General features: G+C 35.4%; 1 protein-coding gene across 1 annotated transcript; it reads left to right on the forward strand.

The window, feature by feature from the left end:
• The first annotated feature begins 592 nt into the window (after positions 1-592).
• Positions 593-12,623, forward strand: LOC109185125 (histone-lysine N-methyltransferase, H3 lysine-9 specific SUVH4). Its single transcript, XM_019335390.1, has 16 exons — positions 593-1,048; positions 1,160-1,219; positions 1,302-1,373; positions 1,583-1,654; positions 3,068-3,122; positions 5,337-5,443; positions 6,430-6,606; positions 7,172-7,270; positions 7,372-7,470; positions 9,464-9,513; positions 9,589-9,677; positions 10,572-10,731; positions 10,883-10,988; positions 11,074-11,256; positions 11,474-11,704; positions 12,324-12,623. The coding sequence occupies exons 1-16, from the start codon at positions 707-709 to the stop codon at positions 12,435-12,437; spliced, it is 2,016 nt and encodes a 671-aa protein (XP_019190935.1). The 5' UTR covers positions 593-706; the 3' UTR covers positions 12,438-12,623.
• The last annotated feature ends 1,477 nt before the right edge of the window (positions 12,624-14,100 follow it).

A 14,100-nucleotide genomic window follows, 5' to 3' on the forward strand; every position in this document is an offset into this window, starting at 1 on the left:
CCCTTTGTTTTTCCTTGTTTATCTCTTTGCGGGCCCCACAAAAAAAATCATTCATTGCAGAAGAAAAATTCAATCAAAAATCACTCTCCAGATTTGATAAAAACCAACTCCATTTTTTTGGGAAGTTTTTGAGCTGCCAATTAAGAAAGAGAGTAGATGACAATAAAAAAAGGGAAAAAAGGACTGACATTAAATTAAAAAAAGTAGAAAAAGTTTAAAAATAGGTGTACACTAGGTCATTCTTACGCTCCACGCACAACCATATGCCTTTGTTTTTCATTTTTTCTCTTGATGGGTCTTACAAAAAAATCATTAATTACAGAAAAAAATCTAATAAAAAATCACTATTTTATAAAAATCAACTCTCTAATTTTTTACTGTTTAAAAAATCTTATTGATGAAAAACATAAAAATAATTTAATAATGAATAAAAAAGGAAAAATATCGTCATAATAGCTGGTTTTTAACGTTGTGAAATAATTCAAAAAAAAAGGTGCTCCGTATAACGAGGAAAATAAAGGCGGGAAGATGAAGAGCATTATATTGCCAAAATCCAAATGAATTTCATTTGAGTATAAAATTTTGGTAGCGCTGTCTCTTTCTGTCCGCTCTAGTCCTCTACTTCATAGTGCATAGTGCATACCTCTCCTCCTCATTTTACTGTCTAGAAACCCTAATTCAAAATTTGAATTCAGTGTGTACTAGCATGGAGGGCAGGCGGAGGAGTGCAAGAATCCAGATGTTGGAGAAAAAAGCTCCTCCTCAGAGTTCCGACCCAGAGCTAGAGGATGATGAGAGTAGCAGGAAGGTTTACAAGCGAAGAAAAACGGATATAGCTCCCAGTTCCAAGCCAAAATCAAAGCCAAAGCCAAAGCCAAAGCTGCCCAATGACGGATCTACCGCGTCGGATTCCATCTCCCAAGCTGCTGCCTCCGGTGGCGCCGGCTACAATCTAGCTTCCAGTATTGACGGAAATGAGAAACTCCCTTCTCTCAAGGTGACGGAGACCATTCGGCTTTTCAACAAGCATTATTTGCACTTTATCCAGGTATATCAACACTCGATCCGCTTTTCAAAACCCAAATAATTGCTGCACAACACTCTAACGGCCTCTGTTACTACACCACACCATTTTCTTTGTTGGCTGGGATGTACATAGGAGGAAGATATAAGGTGTAAGAAATTGGAAGCAGAGAAGAAGAAGACTAAAAATTCAAAGGTCAGTATAATTTTGTCAACATCGAAATCTTATTTGTCATGCTTGAAGTTGTAAAATCCTTTGCGGTTGATTGTATGGGCAGAAAAATAAGGCTGTTGGAGAAGATGATGCAAAACGACCTTCTAAGAGACCTGATCTAAAAACAGTCTCTAAGGTACTCTCTCATTTTCGTAGTTTGTGCCTGTGTGTATGTTTTGTCTCATCTGCTCATCTATTTTGTTTCTTAGTTGTTCAATACTCTTCATAGTAAGATTATAATGGATGGAGGCAGTTCTCATGTGTTCAGTATAATTTTGTCAACATCGAAATCTTATTTGTCATGCTTGAAGTTGTAAAATGCTTTGCGGTTGATTGTATGCGCAGAAAAATAAGGCTGTTGGAGAAGATGATGCAAAACGACCTTCTAAGAGACCTGATCTAAAAGCAGTCTCTAAGGTACTCTCTCCTTTTCGTAGTTTGTGACTGTGTGTATGCTTTGTCTCATCTGCTCATCTATTGTGTTTCTTAGTTGTTCAATACTCTTTATAGTAAGATTATAATGGATGGAGTCAGTTCTCATGTGTTCAGAGTCCTACTACAATTCCCTATTTATTGCACATCCAAATGTGACTGCCTTTTTAGACAGACCATTGCAGTTGTGCTTTACAGCTTGACTTTGTGCTTTAAGCATGGTTGCAATAGTCGCTAAGCACTAGTTGGTCGGTAGAGTAATGCCTAGCCCCTAGGAGGCTAACTAAAAAAAAAGTGCGTCTTCTATTAATGCATCCATCTTCTTCAAGTTTACTCCAAAGATAACAACTCCACTATTTGTTGTTATATTGCTATCATAAATTTTTGACCAAAATAAGCATCAAAGTTATTTGGAAATATAAATTAAACTATCAAAGCATTGCTATTACTAGATTGCGTTTGGGTTGAGATTCTAATGGTGAAAGTTGACAGTGATATGGTTTTATTTATTATTTGTTTTTTTTACTCGAAAAATTTGTGAAGTTTTTGATTGTTTGGGTCCTGAATGAATAATTAATTAGGGACATATGTAAACAGTAAAAATAGCGCACTTTAAGAAGAACAAAGTACCTTAAGAAGGAAAATAACGCACTTTAAGAAGGAAAACCACGTACCTAAATCTTTAGACCAACGCACCTTAAGAAGGAAAACAACGCACTCTAAGAAGGAAAACCACACACCTAAAGCCTTAAGTTGACGCACCTTAAGCACACAAACCATGCACCTTAAGATAGAAAAACCACGTACCTAAAGGTTTAGATCAACCCATTTAAGTTTCAACAACTGACACACATTACAAAAACCACGCACTTTAAGCACAAAACCATGCACCTTAAAGAACGAAAACCGTACAGCCTTAAATTTGACTTACATGCAAAAAGGCCAAATTGCTATCGCATTTTCTTTAATTCTTATTAATTCTGGACGTTGATCTTGATAAGATCAATCACTCTCATCTCACTCCACAACCGCATCTTAGGTAGTCACCTGCATGAGAACCCATATATATATATATATATATATATATATATAATGAAGTAAAATTAGCAAAGCCGAGTTGGATGAGTTAACTTGATCGAATTGGACGAGTTAACTTCGTTGAGTTCGCCGCCAACTTGGCCGAGATAGGCAGCTAGGTGGCTACCTAGAGGGGAAATCACCACGGCCTAGGGGCGCCTAGTGCCTAGGTAGTAGCCTAGACCGATTTTTGCAACAGTGGCTTTTTGTTTTGGGAACTTTTCCTTTGATGTTTGCTTTGTGTTATATGAATGGATTTGCACAATATATAGTTTGGATTTCAGTGTTCTATGACATGATGCTTAAATTAAATGCTTGCAGATGAAGCAGAATAAAGAGATAATTAATACTACTAAAAGATTTGGTGCCATCCCAGGTTTGTGGTTTTAACCTTTTCTTTTGTTAATGTGTTGTCCATGATGACTTTTATAAACAAAATGAGCTTATTTCAATATTCCCAAAGCATATGAGTGAATTGTCTTTATAGTGAGTAATTTTAATTTTAATTTTAATTTTTTGCTCTTTATGGTATTATATTTATGGAGATTCTATTGAAAACTATTTGACTAGATGTGTGGGAGTCATTGCTTGTTTACTTTTTATATAAGCAAATTAACTTAATAAAAAAAAATCACCAATGTGATGTTTGGGTTATGGAATATATCGGGAATGAAATGTTATTCTGTGGAATAGGTCTATTTTGTTGTTTGGTTTGGTTTTTACTGCAAGGAATAGAATTCCACGGTATGGTTTATTCTCTTTACCATGGGAATAGGCATTTCCAAGCCCCCTTGGTATTAGCTATTCTTAACCTGTTAGGATTATGTATTTTTTTTATTAAATAAAAAAATACCCCTACAAATCTTTTGTGTGTATGTATACACATATATTGTACAATATATATATATATATATATATATATATATATATATATATATTTTCATTTTTGTTTGTTATTTGTATATATATTGTTTTGAATTATATTTTTATTTTGTTATTTTATAGTGGGTGAGTATGCATATATTTATATGTGTTTTATTTTGAATATGTTGAATATTAGGAAATCTTTATTGAATATTAGGAAACTCCTAGTAGGAGTGGACTTAATTTCCTATTCCTATTAGGATTGATTTAGTATATTGTTTAGTATATATAGAGGTTTATAGAAGTATAGAGCATACATAGAAACTCAATCTATTGTAATTTTTCATTATAATATACTCTATCTATTTCCTTTATTTTTATTCTTTGAACCAAATGCCATGTAAGGGGCTGCAATCCAAGTGCATTATTTGGTAACTATGTATAACACTTTGTTATAAAAAAAGGTAAAGTGCATGTAATAATGCAGGACCCTAGCCCAATCTTAGAATATAATGTTTTTTTTTTTTTTTTTTTTTTTTTTTTGAGTGTTGGAAACATTTTTTGAACCAGTGTTATCAAGGCGTCGCCTAGGCGTCCGGTGGGTTGAGACCGAACGCCTAATGTGCTCGCCTTGCCTAAGTGCAGACCCCCACAAAACATACATGGGCTGAACCTACACACTAAGGCGAGTTGACCGGTGTAATTTTCAGCCGGAGAAGTCGCCGGAATCTGCCTCATGTGCCAGCGCGTGGCGTCGGAGCAGCGACGCGTGGTGGCTCTGATGGCGGCGCGGTTAAAGCTCCGGCGTTGTCCTCCTGTTCCGAGTGAAGCCCACTACCTCATTCTGGCATGTTATCAATAAATACTAGACTTCTCACCACCTTAGGAAAAACTATTCATCTTCTCAAGACAACTTGAAGTAAATAGGCTTCCCAAGACAAGATATTTTCAATATTCAATAAATACTTGACTTCTCACTATCCTAGGAAAAACTATTCATCTACTTCAAGTAAATAGGCCAGCAAAAAGGCTGCCCAAGACAAGATATTTTCAATATATATACTTTTTATTTATTTAATACTCATCGTCGACTAGGCGTTCGGTGGCATCTCGACTAGAAAGTCTGCCTTGATAACCTTGATTGCTACATGTGCTGCTATGGTTCATTTTAAGGCAATGCTATAGTATTGTGCTACAGTCTGCCACAGTGAATCTTTATGGTACCTGGAATAGCTTAGATTAATTGTTACTTCTAGGTCTCAAGTTGAATACCAAGGTATATACAAATCAAAATACTGATTTTGTTTTTTTATTTGTTGGGTGGGTGATGTTTTGATTGTGGTGAGTGAAAAAGGGAAATGGAAGTTCAAAAAACCCTAGAATCAGGTCTTTGGTACAATGTTGAGGAAGAATAGAAACATGATTGAAAAGAGGATGAGTGAGTTTCAACTCCAGCCTACACCCCTATGTCTCATTGTCTTGTTCTAATAAGAGAACTATTCCAGGATTGTTCTTCAAGATTATAGGAGAATAAAATCTGAAAGGAACTGTTCAGCGTTGGAGAAGAAATATATAGAGTGAAGGCTTGTTTCTTCTTATAAAGTAAAGAACAGTGTTGGAATATAGAGATACAAGGCTTCAAAGATAATTTCTTGATTTAGCACAATGTTGAAACATACTATTTTCAGTTTTAATAATAAAGGATTAATTTGTTTTCCTGGTGCAGGGATTGAAGTTGGGCATCAATTTTTTTCACGATGTGAGATGGTTGTAATAGGATTCCATAGCCATTGGCTCAATGGCATTGATTACATTGGACGGACCAAACAACGGGTACTATGTCTTTGGGCATGATGCTTCAACTTTGTTTCACAAAATTTTGCTTTTGATTTTGAGCAATATATTTTTTGTGTTCACTGCTTTTCCCAAAGTAAAATTGTCTTCCTTGTTACATGGAGATAAAGGGTGACTTTTTGAAGTAGATAGTGATGTTAGAATCTATGAGCATCATTTTATTGGCTACTCATCTCTGTTCTCTTTGTTTATATATATATATATATATATATATATATATATATATATATATATATATATATATATATATAGGGGTAGGTTCTTGTAAGAACAGAGCTTCTCGTACGGTCGGTGCGGTTTACACCATTAGGTATGCATAAATGCATCACACAGTGTTCGAAAATACACCATTATGTGGTGCATGTATTTTATTTTAGTGCATTTTCGAATACTGTGTAGTGCATATATGCATACCTAATGGTGTAAACCGCACAGGAAGCCCTGTTCTCATTTGAACCTATATATATATATATATATATATATATATATATATAGAGGGTAATATTTCAATGAGACCACCTCTCGTGAGACCGTGCAAACCAACATGGTTGCACACAAGCTACTCCAGGGTGTATTTTGTGCTTGGAATTTTAGATTGTGTGCATTCATGTACAAGTCCGCATGGTCTCACGTGGGGAGGTGGTCTCATTTGATCACTAATATATATATATATATATATATATATATATATATATATATATATTGACTCATTTGGTTAAGGTTCTTGTTTAATTCTTCTTGCACTGTATTGGGCTCTCATGGTATGCCAAAGGGTTTACAAGTTACTCTAAATTTCAAGGTTTAGTTGCAGGTAGTTTCATTAACCTTTAAGTGGCTACCACATTCTCCTTAGCTATTAATCATTTTTCAAATGTGATGGTCATTTTAAGCTTTTGTTTTTAACCTGTAACTGGTGAGGTTAAATATTTGTCCCTCACTTTGTTCTAAACTTCTTGCTTTTGTAGGAGTTTAGTGGTTATAGAATGCCTCTTGCAACAGCCATTGTATTATCTGGCCAATATGAGGATGACCAGGACAACTATGAGGAAGTTGTCTACACAGGTCAAGGTGGCAATGACCTGTTAGGAAATAAACGCCAGATAAAAGATCAAGTCATGCTAAGGGGTAACTTAGCCCTCAAGGTTTTTAATTTTCTTTTCTCTATTCCTTTCTTCATTTATATCTTCTTTCTGTCATAATGGGTTCAATGGAGATAATATTTCTTATTTCATTTTTCTATAAACTGGGTTAAAAGGCATCTTTGGCTGGTGGCCAACTTCACTTTTGTATAACAAACTAGTTGAGTTAGCAATCCGTTCTTTCATTGAGATAATAAATTCAATACTAACACTGGCCTTTACTAGGCTTTCAGAAAACAGATTGAAGTTTGACTAAAAAAATCATCATCAATGTGCATATCTGACAAATGAAAAGTTCCTTTACCAAGGTAGTAGATGAGCTTAATTAAAAGAAGAATGAATCGAATAGGATTTCTTAAGAGTTCCACATTGAAAATATAAGAGAGAACATATGGGTTTATAATGTTATAGGTTAGATTAGTTGATTGCTTTGATTCAATCTTTTAGTGTGGTTTGGTTCATATGCATTATAACCTAGACCTTGGCCCACTCTCCTAAGAATATTGGCTTAACAAGGATTGAGTTTTGGTTGATTTTTTTTTTTTTTTTTTTTGGTTCACATTAACAGAACTGCATGGAGCAATCTGTACCTGTTCGAGTAGTCCGTGGACACCGATGCCCAAATAGTTATGTGGGCAAGGTTTACACATATGATGGCTTGTACCAGGTGATGCTCTTTCAAGTTTTCATCAATAGTTAGCTGTTAGTACATGCAATTTTGCCAAGTTCATGGGAATTGTCTTTATTTGTTGATTTTTGAATTTGTAGGTAATAAAATTTTGGGCTGAGAAAGGCATATCTGGATTCACAATCTTTAAATTTGGCCTTAAACGTATTGAAGGACAGCCTCCCTTGACTTCAAACCAGGTTTTCTATATGTTTTGCTTTTGCTAGTGGATTAATTACTCTGTTAGTAATTGTCATATTGGTTTTATAATATACATACATACACTTATTACTTATATTCATTAATAACTATTGGTTATGACTTGAGAGTTGTATACATGATATGATGGTTGCTATTTGCTTTTTCTTTTTATTTTTATTTTCAGATAAATCAGTTTTTATTTTGTAGTGCTGAAGCTTGCCTGTTTCTTTTTTGAACAACACATTTTCTTTATGTTCTTTATGGGCTCTGAAAAACTGCATGTATTATGTGCCAAACAGGCTGATGAATTTGTAAGGTAAAAGAAATTAGCTCTTGTTTTGGTGAGTGATTTAGCTGGTTGTCTTCAGCAATTATTTGGAAGGTGTCTGTCTAAGTTGGTATATGATGTGGGTTATTTTTTCCACTAGAGGCAATATGACAATCACTTTTGTTCATTTCCCTCTTTTGCATCACCTCTATCCCATCAAATCTGCCACTGTAAACCTACAACTGTGGGCAGTGTAAACATAATGCTTCTGAAAAACATCACTCCATGTTAATCATCACTACTGTGCTTGCCGGTCAAATAAATCAGTTGCCATAGTTTCACCTCAACTCTTCACTCTCTTGACATCAGAAAATATTATTATTATTTAAAAAAAAAAAAGAAGAAGCTGAAGATCACACTTCCTTTCTTTTCCAAGCCAAGTCATCTTTGTATTTCAGCATGTGTTCCTTAGCGTCAAGTCCAAACCCTTATCAACCCAAAAATATTTCATCTTTTGAGGAATTCAACCTTGGAGGTTAATTCTTACTCTGACTTGGATGTCAAGCCCAGGCTCATGGACTAGCTGAAAAGCTTGCCATTGCAATTTCTCCAACTAAGAAGCCCATATCTAATCTTTTTGCTAGTCATCTGTCAGCAAGCCACACGTTTCATTTAATGGGATGAGGATCCAACAATCTTATGGTGCAGCACATGCTTGTAGGGGATGTGATACACCCATGGTTTAATGTCATTGCAATTATTAGGGAGAATTGCACTTTTCGTCCGTAAGTTATAAGCTAATTGTAGAATTCGTCCTTAAGTGTTGGTTATACTCACGTTTTGTTCCTAAGTTATCATTGACGTTACATTTTTCGTCCTTTCGTGCTCACTTTTTGTCCCTGAGTTGTACTAAGATTGCAAATATCGTCCCTAATGTTTAATTAATAAATGGCTGAAAAGTGTAATGCTAATGATAACTTAGGGACAAAAAGTGAGCATGATCAACACTTGAGGATAAATTCTACAATTACCTTATAACTTCGGGACGAAAAGTGCAATTTTCCCTTATTATTATTATTATAGTGGGTAGTTATAACAAGTAATGAGACAATGGATGGTTAATGTGGTAGTGGGTGGTTTATATGATCATGCATATATATAGCTACCTATATAAATGTATAAGGACTGAACAATATAATGGGCTTGTCTGGTGACAATCTCATCTCTTATCCCATTTTTTTGGAGTTGGGCCACTCAAGCACAACGATGTCTCTTCTCCCTCCACTTTCTGGAGTTTAGCTCTTGACTCGAAGAAGAGCATTCCCATACAACCTTTGGTTGTATTAGGAAGATGACAACCTGTTCTAGGATCTTGGCTTGGAAGTTGAGAGTAATGTGTCAGTACTAGTGCTTGGTGACTTGGCAGGATGGTTTTAGTTTTAGGGTTCAAGGATGTAATTTCATGTTTTATGAGTTGAGGGGATTGGTTGTATTTCCTTGACAAACTTGAGGCTTTATTTGACTCTTATCTCAAGACTCAAGATAAATATGCTTGACTATTGTTGCCATACTTTCTTCAGTGGTTGACTTAAAGCCATGAAAATGATGATGATAGACTCCATTTTAAATGTGTGTGTGTGTGTTTTTTTTTTTTTTTTTTTTTTTTTTTTTTTTTTTTTTTTAAATAATAATGTTATTCTGGTTTACTTTCTCCCACCATCCAGGTTCATTTTGTTCGAGGTCGTATTCCAAATTCAGTCTCTGAAATACGAGGGTATGGCTTGTAAGAAGATGTTTTTTAAGTGGTATTACTTCTCAGATGGTGATTTTTGCTATTACAAATTGCTAGGTTGGTATGTGATGATATTTCTGGTGGCCTAGAGGACATCCCCATTCCAGCAACTAATCTGGTTGATGATGAACCCATTCCACCTCCAGGTACTTCTTTCCTAATGCAGTTTTATATTTTTACCACAATTAAAAGAGGCTCTGTATAAATGTTATGCAAATATTAAAAGGATCTAGAAGACTTCGAATAGGAAATAAGTTTCCATATGCCTATCTACCTAAATCACTAAGGGCCTAATCTATAGAGATTCCATATTATATATATATATATATATATATATATATATATATATATATATATATATATATATATATATATATATATATATATATATACCATAACAGAGTCCAAAGATGCCAAGTATATGGATGTTATGTAGAACTCTTGGTGAACAAAGCTTGATTCCTTAGAAGACCTTAAATACACGCGGTAATTTACAAAAGTGAACAAAGTATGAGACTATGCTTTGGTGATGAGTGAATGCTTGAGTAGTAGACAATGGTGTGTAGCATCCCATGTTTCAAGTGAAGGGGGAATATGAGGTGTTTCCGTTGTGGTGCATCCCAACTTTCTCTAGAGTCTAGTAGTCTCTTTTACTACCCATGTCATATTGATTCTACCTTTTTTGTGGGTGGTGGCCTTGGCTGTCTGCTGGACTACTCTGTGTTAGCCAACACAGTGCAAGAAACACTCAGGTTTACTTCACAAAATGTTTGAAGTGCATCAGACACTGTTTTACATTTAATGTTTCTCATTTTATTATAATTATCCTTTACTTCACGTTGAGTTTGTCAATAATTGATTGTGAATTGTGTCCTGACTAATTGCTTTCTTAGAATTTTGAGTTAACTTAGCATTTTAAATTATTAATTATGAGATGTTAGTAATTATGTTTAGCTCTGAAGAGTTAATTTTGTGAATTCTTTTATGTGGAGTGTTTCAATCTGAAGTTGATGGGGTGTTGCTTTTACTTTATCACACAGGGTTCACTTATACCAAAAATTTGATATGGCCCAAAGATATAGCTATCCCTCCTACTGGCTCTGGATGCGATTGTCGGGGCAAGTGTTTTGACTCAAAAACTTGTGCTTGTGCAAAGCTGAATGGCTCAGATTTCCCGTACGCAGAGCGAGATGGTGGCAGGTGTGGTTCAAGTTACATATGGTGTTTACACATCTTTATTGTTTTCCTTTTTTCAATATTCATCATTGTATGTTTCAATGTTCAATATGATGTTTACCCTTCTAGTCTTACTACTTGATTTGAAAGTGCTACTATGGTCATATCTTTCTAGGCTAATAGAACCCAGGGCCGTGGTTTTTGAATGTGGTCCAAATTGTAAGTGTGGAGCTTCTTGCGTTAATCGGACCTCTCAAAGAGGACTAAAGTATCGGCTTGAGGTTGTATGATATGAATATATACTTTTGATGGATTTAAGCATATGTTCCACTTTAAATACTCACATTCACTTTTTGATGATGACAGGTCTTTCGTACTCCAAATAAGGGGTGGGGTGTTAGATCATGGGATTATATACCTTCTGGTGCTCCCATTTGTGAATACATTGGGAAACTGATTAAGACTGATCAGATAGATCCCTCTTCTGATACAAATTATGTTTTTGACATTGACTGCTTGCAAACAATGAAGGGTTTGGATGGAAGAGAGGTAGGGTTTGTGTGTATTCTATATAAAACAACATAAATAAGACTCTACCTGGTGCTGGACATAAAGCTATTTATTAAATATATGGGGAATGGTTTTGAGGCAGATTTCCCTCATTGAACAGATGTGTTTCTGGAATTGTGGTTCTTATAGTTGTGGTCCTTTATATACATACCAGCTTGGCAGTTTCAGTGTTTTATGAGTTAATTGATTTGTGCAGAGGCGTTTGAGGGATGTTTCCTTGCCTGAGTATGTTGATAATGGTGATGAGAAGGCTGTGGATGGTGCACCAGAGTTCTGCATTGATGGGTTCTCCACTGGAAATATCTCAAGGTTCATCAATCACAGTTGTCAGCCAAATCTTTTTGTACAATGTGTTTTAAGCAATCACCATGACATTAAACTGGCTCGAGTCGTGCTAATGGCTGCTGATAACATTCCTCCACTGCAGGTTTTCAATTCTTTACTCTCTTCTGCAGCCTTTCATACATCAAATTATTATTATTATTTTGTGATGAGGGCTTGTTATATTGTGGACCAAGATCCACAGTATACTGTGGAACCTGCTCCAATATATATAATTCATGTTCATAATACATATAATTCATGTTCATAATACACATACACATAAACATGATATAATGAATATTAATTCTGTGCATTATATAGCTGAGGATACATAAACACCTAACATTATAGAATTCATGTTCATAATGCACAGAATTCATGTTCATAATACACAAAATTCATGTTCATTATATCGTGTTTATGTGTATGTGTATTATGAACATGATTTCTGTGCATTATGAAGTCAAATTTTGTGTATTGGATCAGAGTTCACACTAGTCCACGATATAATTTGCCCACTACTTGAGAGTGTGTATTACTTATTCGAATGTGATATTTTACAAAGCACACAGAAGAGGTAAATTGATTGGCTGCTGTGGTTAATTTTAGGATCTGCTATTTAATGAAATTGATTATTGATTATGTTTATATAGTTGGAGTTGCAAATGAAAAGATATGATTTTTTGTAAAATGAGTATTTGAGATGATATAATTTGGTGCAGGAGTTGACATATGATTACGGGTATGGTATTGATAGTGTTTTGGGTCCTGATGGAAAGATTAAACAAATGGCATGCTACTGTGGAGCTCCAGAATGTCGGAAACGCTTGTACTAATTCTCGACGAATTTCATATCTATCTTTAGCATATACTGTATAATACAAGTTCAACTGTATCTGCACCCAAGGGCTGCATTGGCGTCCTTTTTTTTTTTTTTGTTCTTTTTTCTTTTAAGTTTATTGTGAAGGAATATTATTGTCTTCACTTTTTGAAAATGTCAAATCCCATTGCCATTGACTTGCATACATCAACAGTATCTTTTTATTTTAAGAAAGTATGAGATGATATATTATTATATTTTACTAATCGGTTTTATCTTTAAAATTTTAGTTTTGAATTTTCAATTTTAGAAGACAAGGTAAAAATTGCCAAATTCAAGGCATTAATCTAAACAAAGCAAAACACTCCATCTTTCAAACAATTATCAATCTTGGGGATGGTTGCCTGCATGATTTATGTTGTGTTTGATAGTGTTCTAACTGTTGAAACACAAAAGTTGTGTCTGTAGAAATATAGCTGTTGAAGTTGTGTAGGGTTGTGTCTATTAGGATTGTGTCTCTTAGTCTGTATATATTTATCTATTGTCTCCTCATTGAGACAAGCAATTAATAAAAATTTCTTCTACATCTTCTTTCTCAACATGGTATCAAGAGCCAAAAGTCAAAATTTGAAAATTTTTTTCCGGTGAACAGTATGTTACTGTTCATTCGAAATTAATTTTTCAAATTACTTGCTATTGGTGAGATATTTTATCAAATTAGTACTACAGCCGCCTTACCCATCCTCTGGCGACCATTACCCATTAATTCCGGTCGCCGGAATCTCCTCCACGCGCCACCGCGTCGCCGGCGCTCCGACACCACACGCCGGCGCGTGAGGCCATCTCCGGCGGCTTTTTCCGGCGATATTTTCCAGATCGTATCGTCGGCTCTCCTCCTTTCCTTCCGTGCAATCAGATTTATTTTTGGTCACGATGTCTTTCGACGAAAATTCTGATAATTCGGGTACTATTTCTCCTGCCAATAATTTATCTACTTCTTCGAGCTCTGTTTATGTGCCTAATCTGTCTGGAAACCCGGTAATCACTTCTGAAAGATTATGTGGTTCTCAAAATTACCACTCTTGGTCGAATGCCGTAGAATTATGGTTTATGGGCCAAGGTGTTGTTGACCACTTGCAAAAAGAAGTGGATATGATACCGGAAAAAGAAAAGACAGTTTGGCAAAGGTTAGATGCTCAACTTTGTAGTCTCCTTTGGCAGTCTCTTTCTCCACAATTGTTGCCTTTATTCCGGCCCTTTAAGACATGTGTCGGGGTGTGGAGTCAAGCTCAATCTCTGTACACTAATGATGTCTCTCAATTCTATAATGTTGTTGACAATTTGGTTAACTTAAAGAAAGATGGTATTGATATGGAAACTTTTCTTGGCAAAGCCCAAAGTTTGATTGCTGAGTTTGGTACACTCATGCCCCTATTGGTGGTACACCCGCAGAGCAACTTACCCAACGAGAGAAATTCTTTGTCATACTTCTCTTAACCAAATTAGGTCCAGAATTTGAAAGCATCCGGAATCAAGTTCTTGGAAGCAACATTGTCCCGGGGACCACCGAGTTGTTCAAACGGCTCTTGCAGGTCACCTCCATTCCGGGTACTCACACATCCACTACCGAACAATCTGCTCTAGTCACACAAGGAGGTCGTGGACGAACTAACAATCGT

Source organism: Ipomoea nil, unplaced genomic scaffold, assembly GCF_001879475.1.
Source record: "Ipomoea nil cultivar Tokyo-kokei standard unplaced genomic scaffold, Asagao_1.1 scaffold0019, whole genome shotgun sequence".
Classification (NCBI taxonomy): domain Eukaryota; kingdom Viridiplantae; phylum Streptophyta; class Magnoliopsida; order Solanales; family Convolvulaceae; genus Ipomoea; species Ipomoea nil.

Bases quoted from the DNA above. Each gene is read 5' to 3' on its own strand.
- LOC109185125 (XM_019335390.1), top strand. From the start codon at position 707: ATGGAGGGCAGGCGGAGGAGTGCAAGAATCCAGATGTTGGAGAAAAAA. The intron at 1,049-1,159 runs GTATATCAACAC...GGATGTACATAG, and splicing joins ATTATTTGCACTTTATCCAG to GAGGAAGATATAAGGTGTAA. The intron at 1,220-1,301 runs GTCAGTATAATT...TTGTATGGGCAG, and splicing joins AGAAGACTAAAAATTCAAAG to AAAAATAAGGCTGTTGGAGA.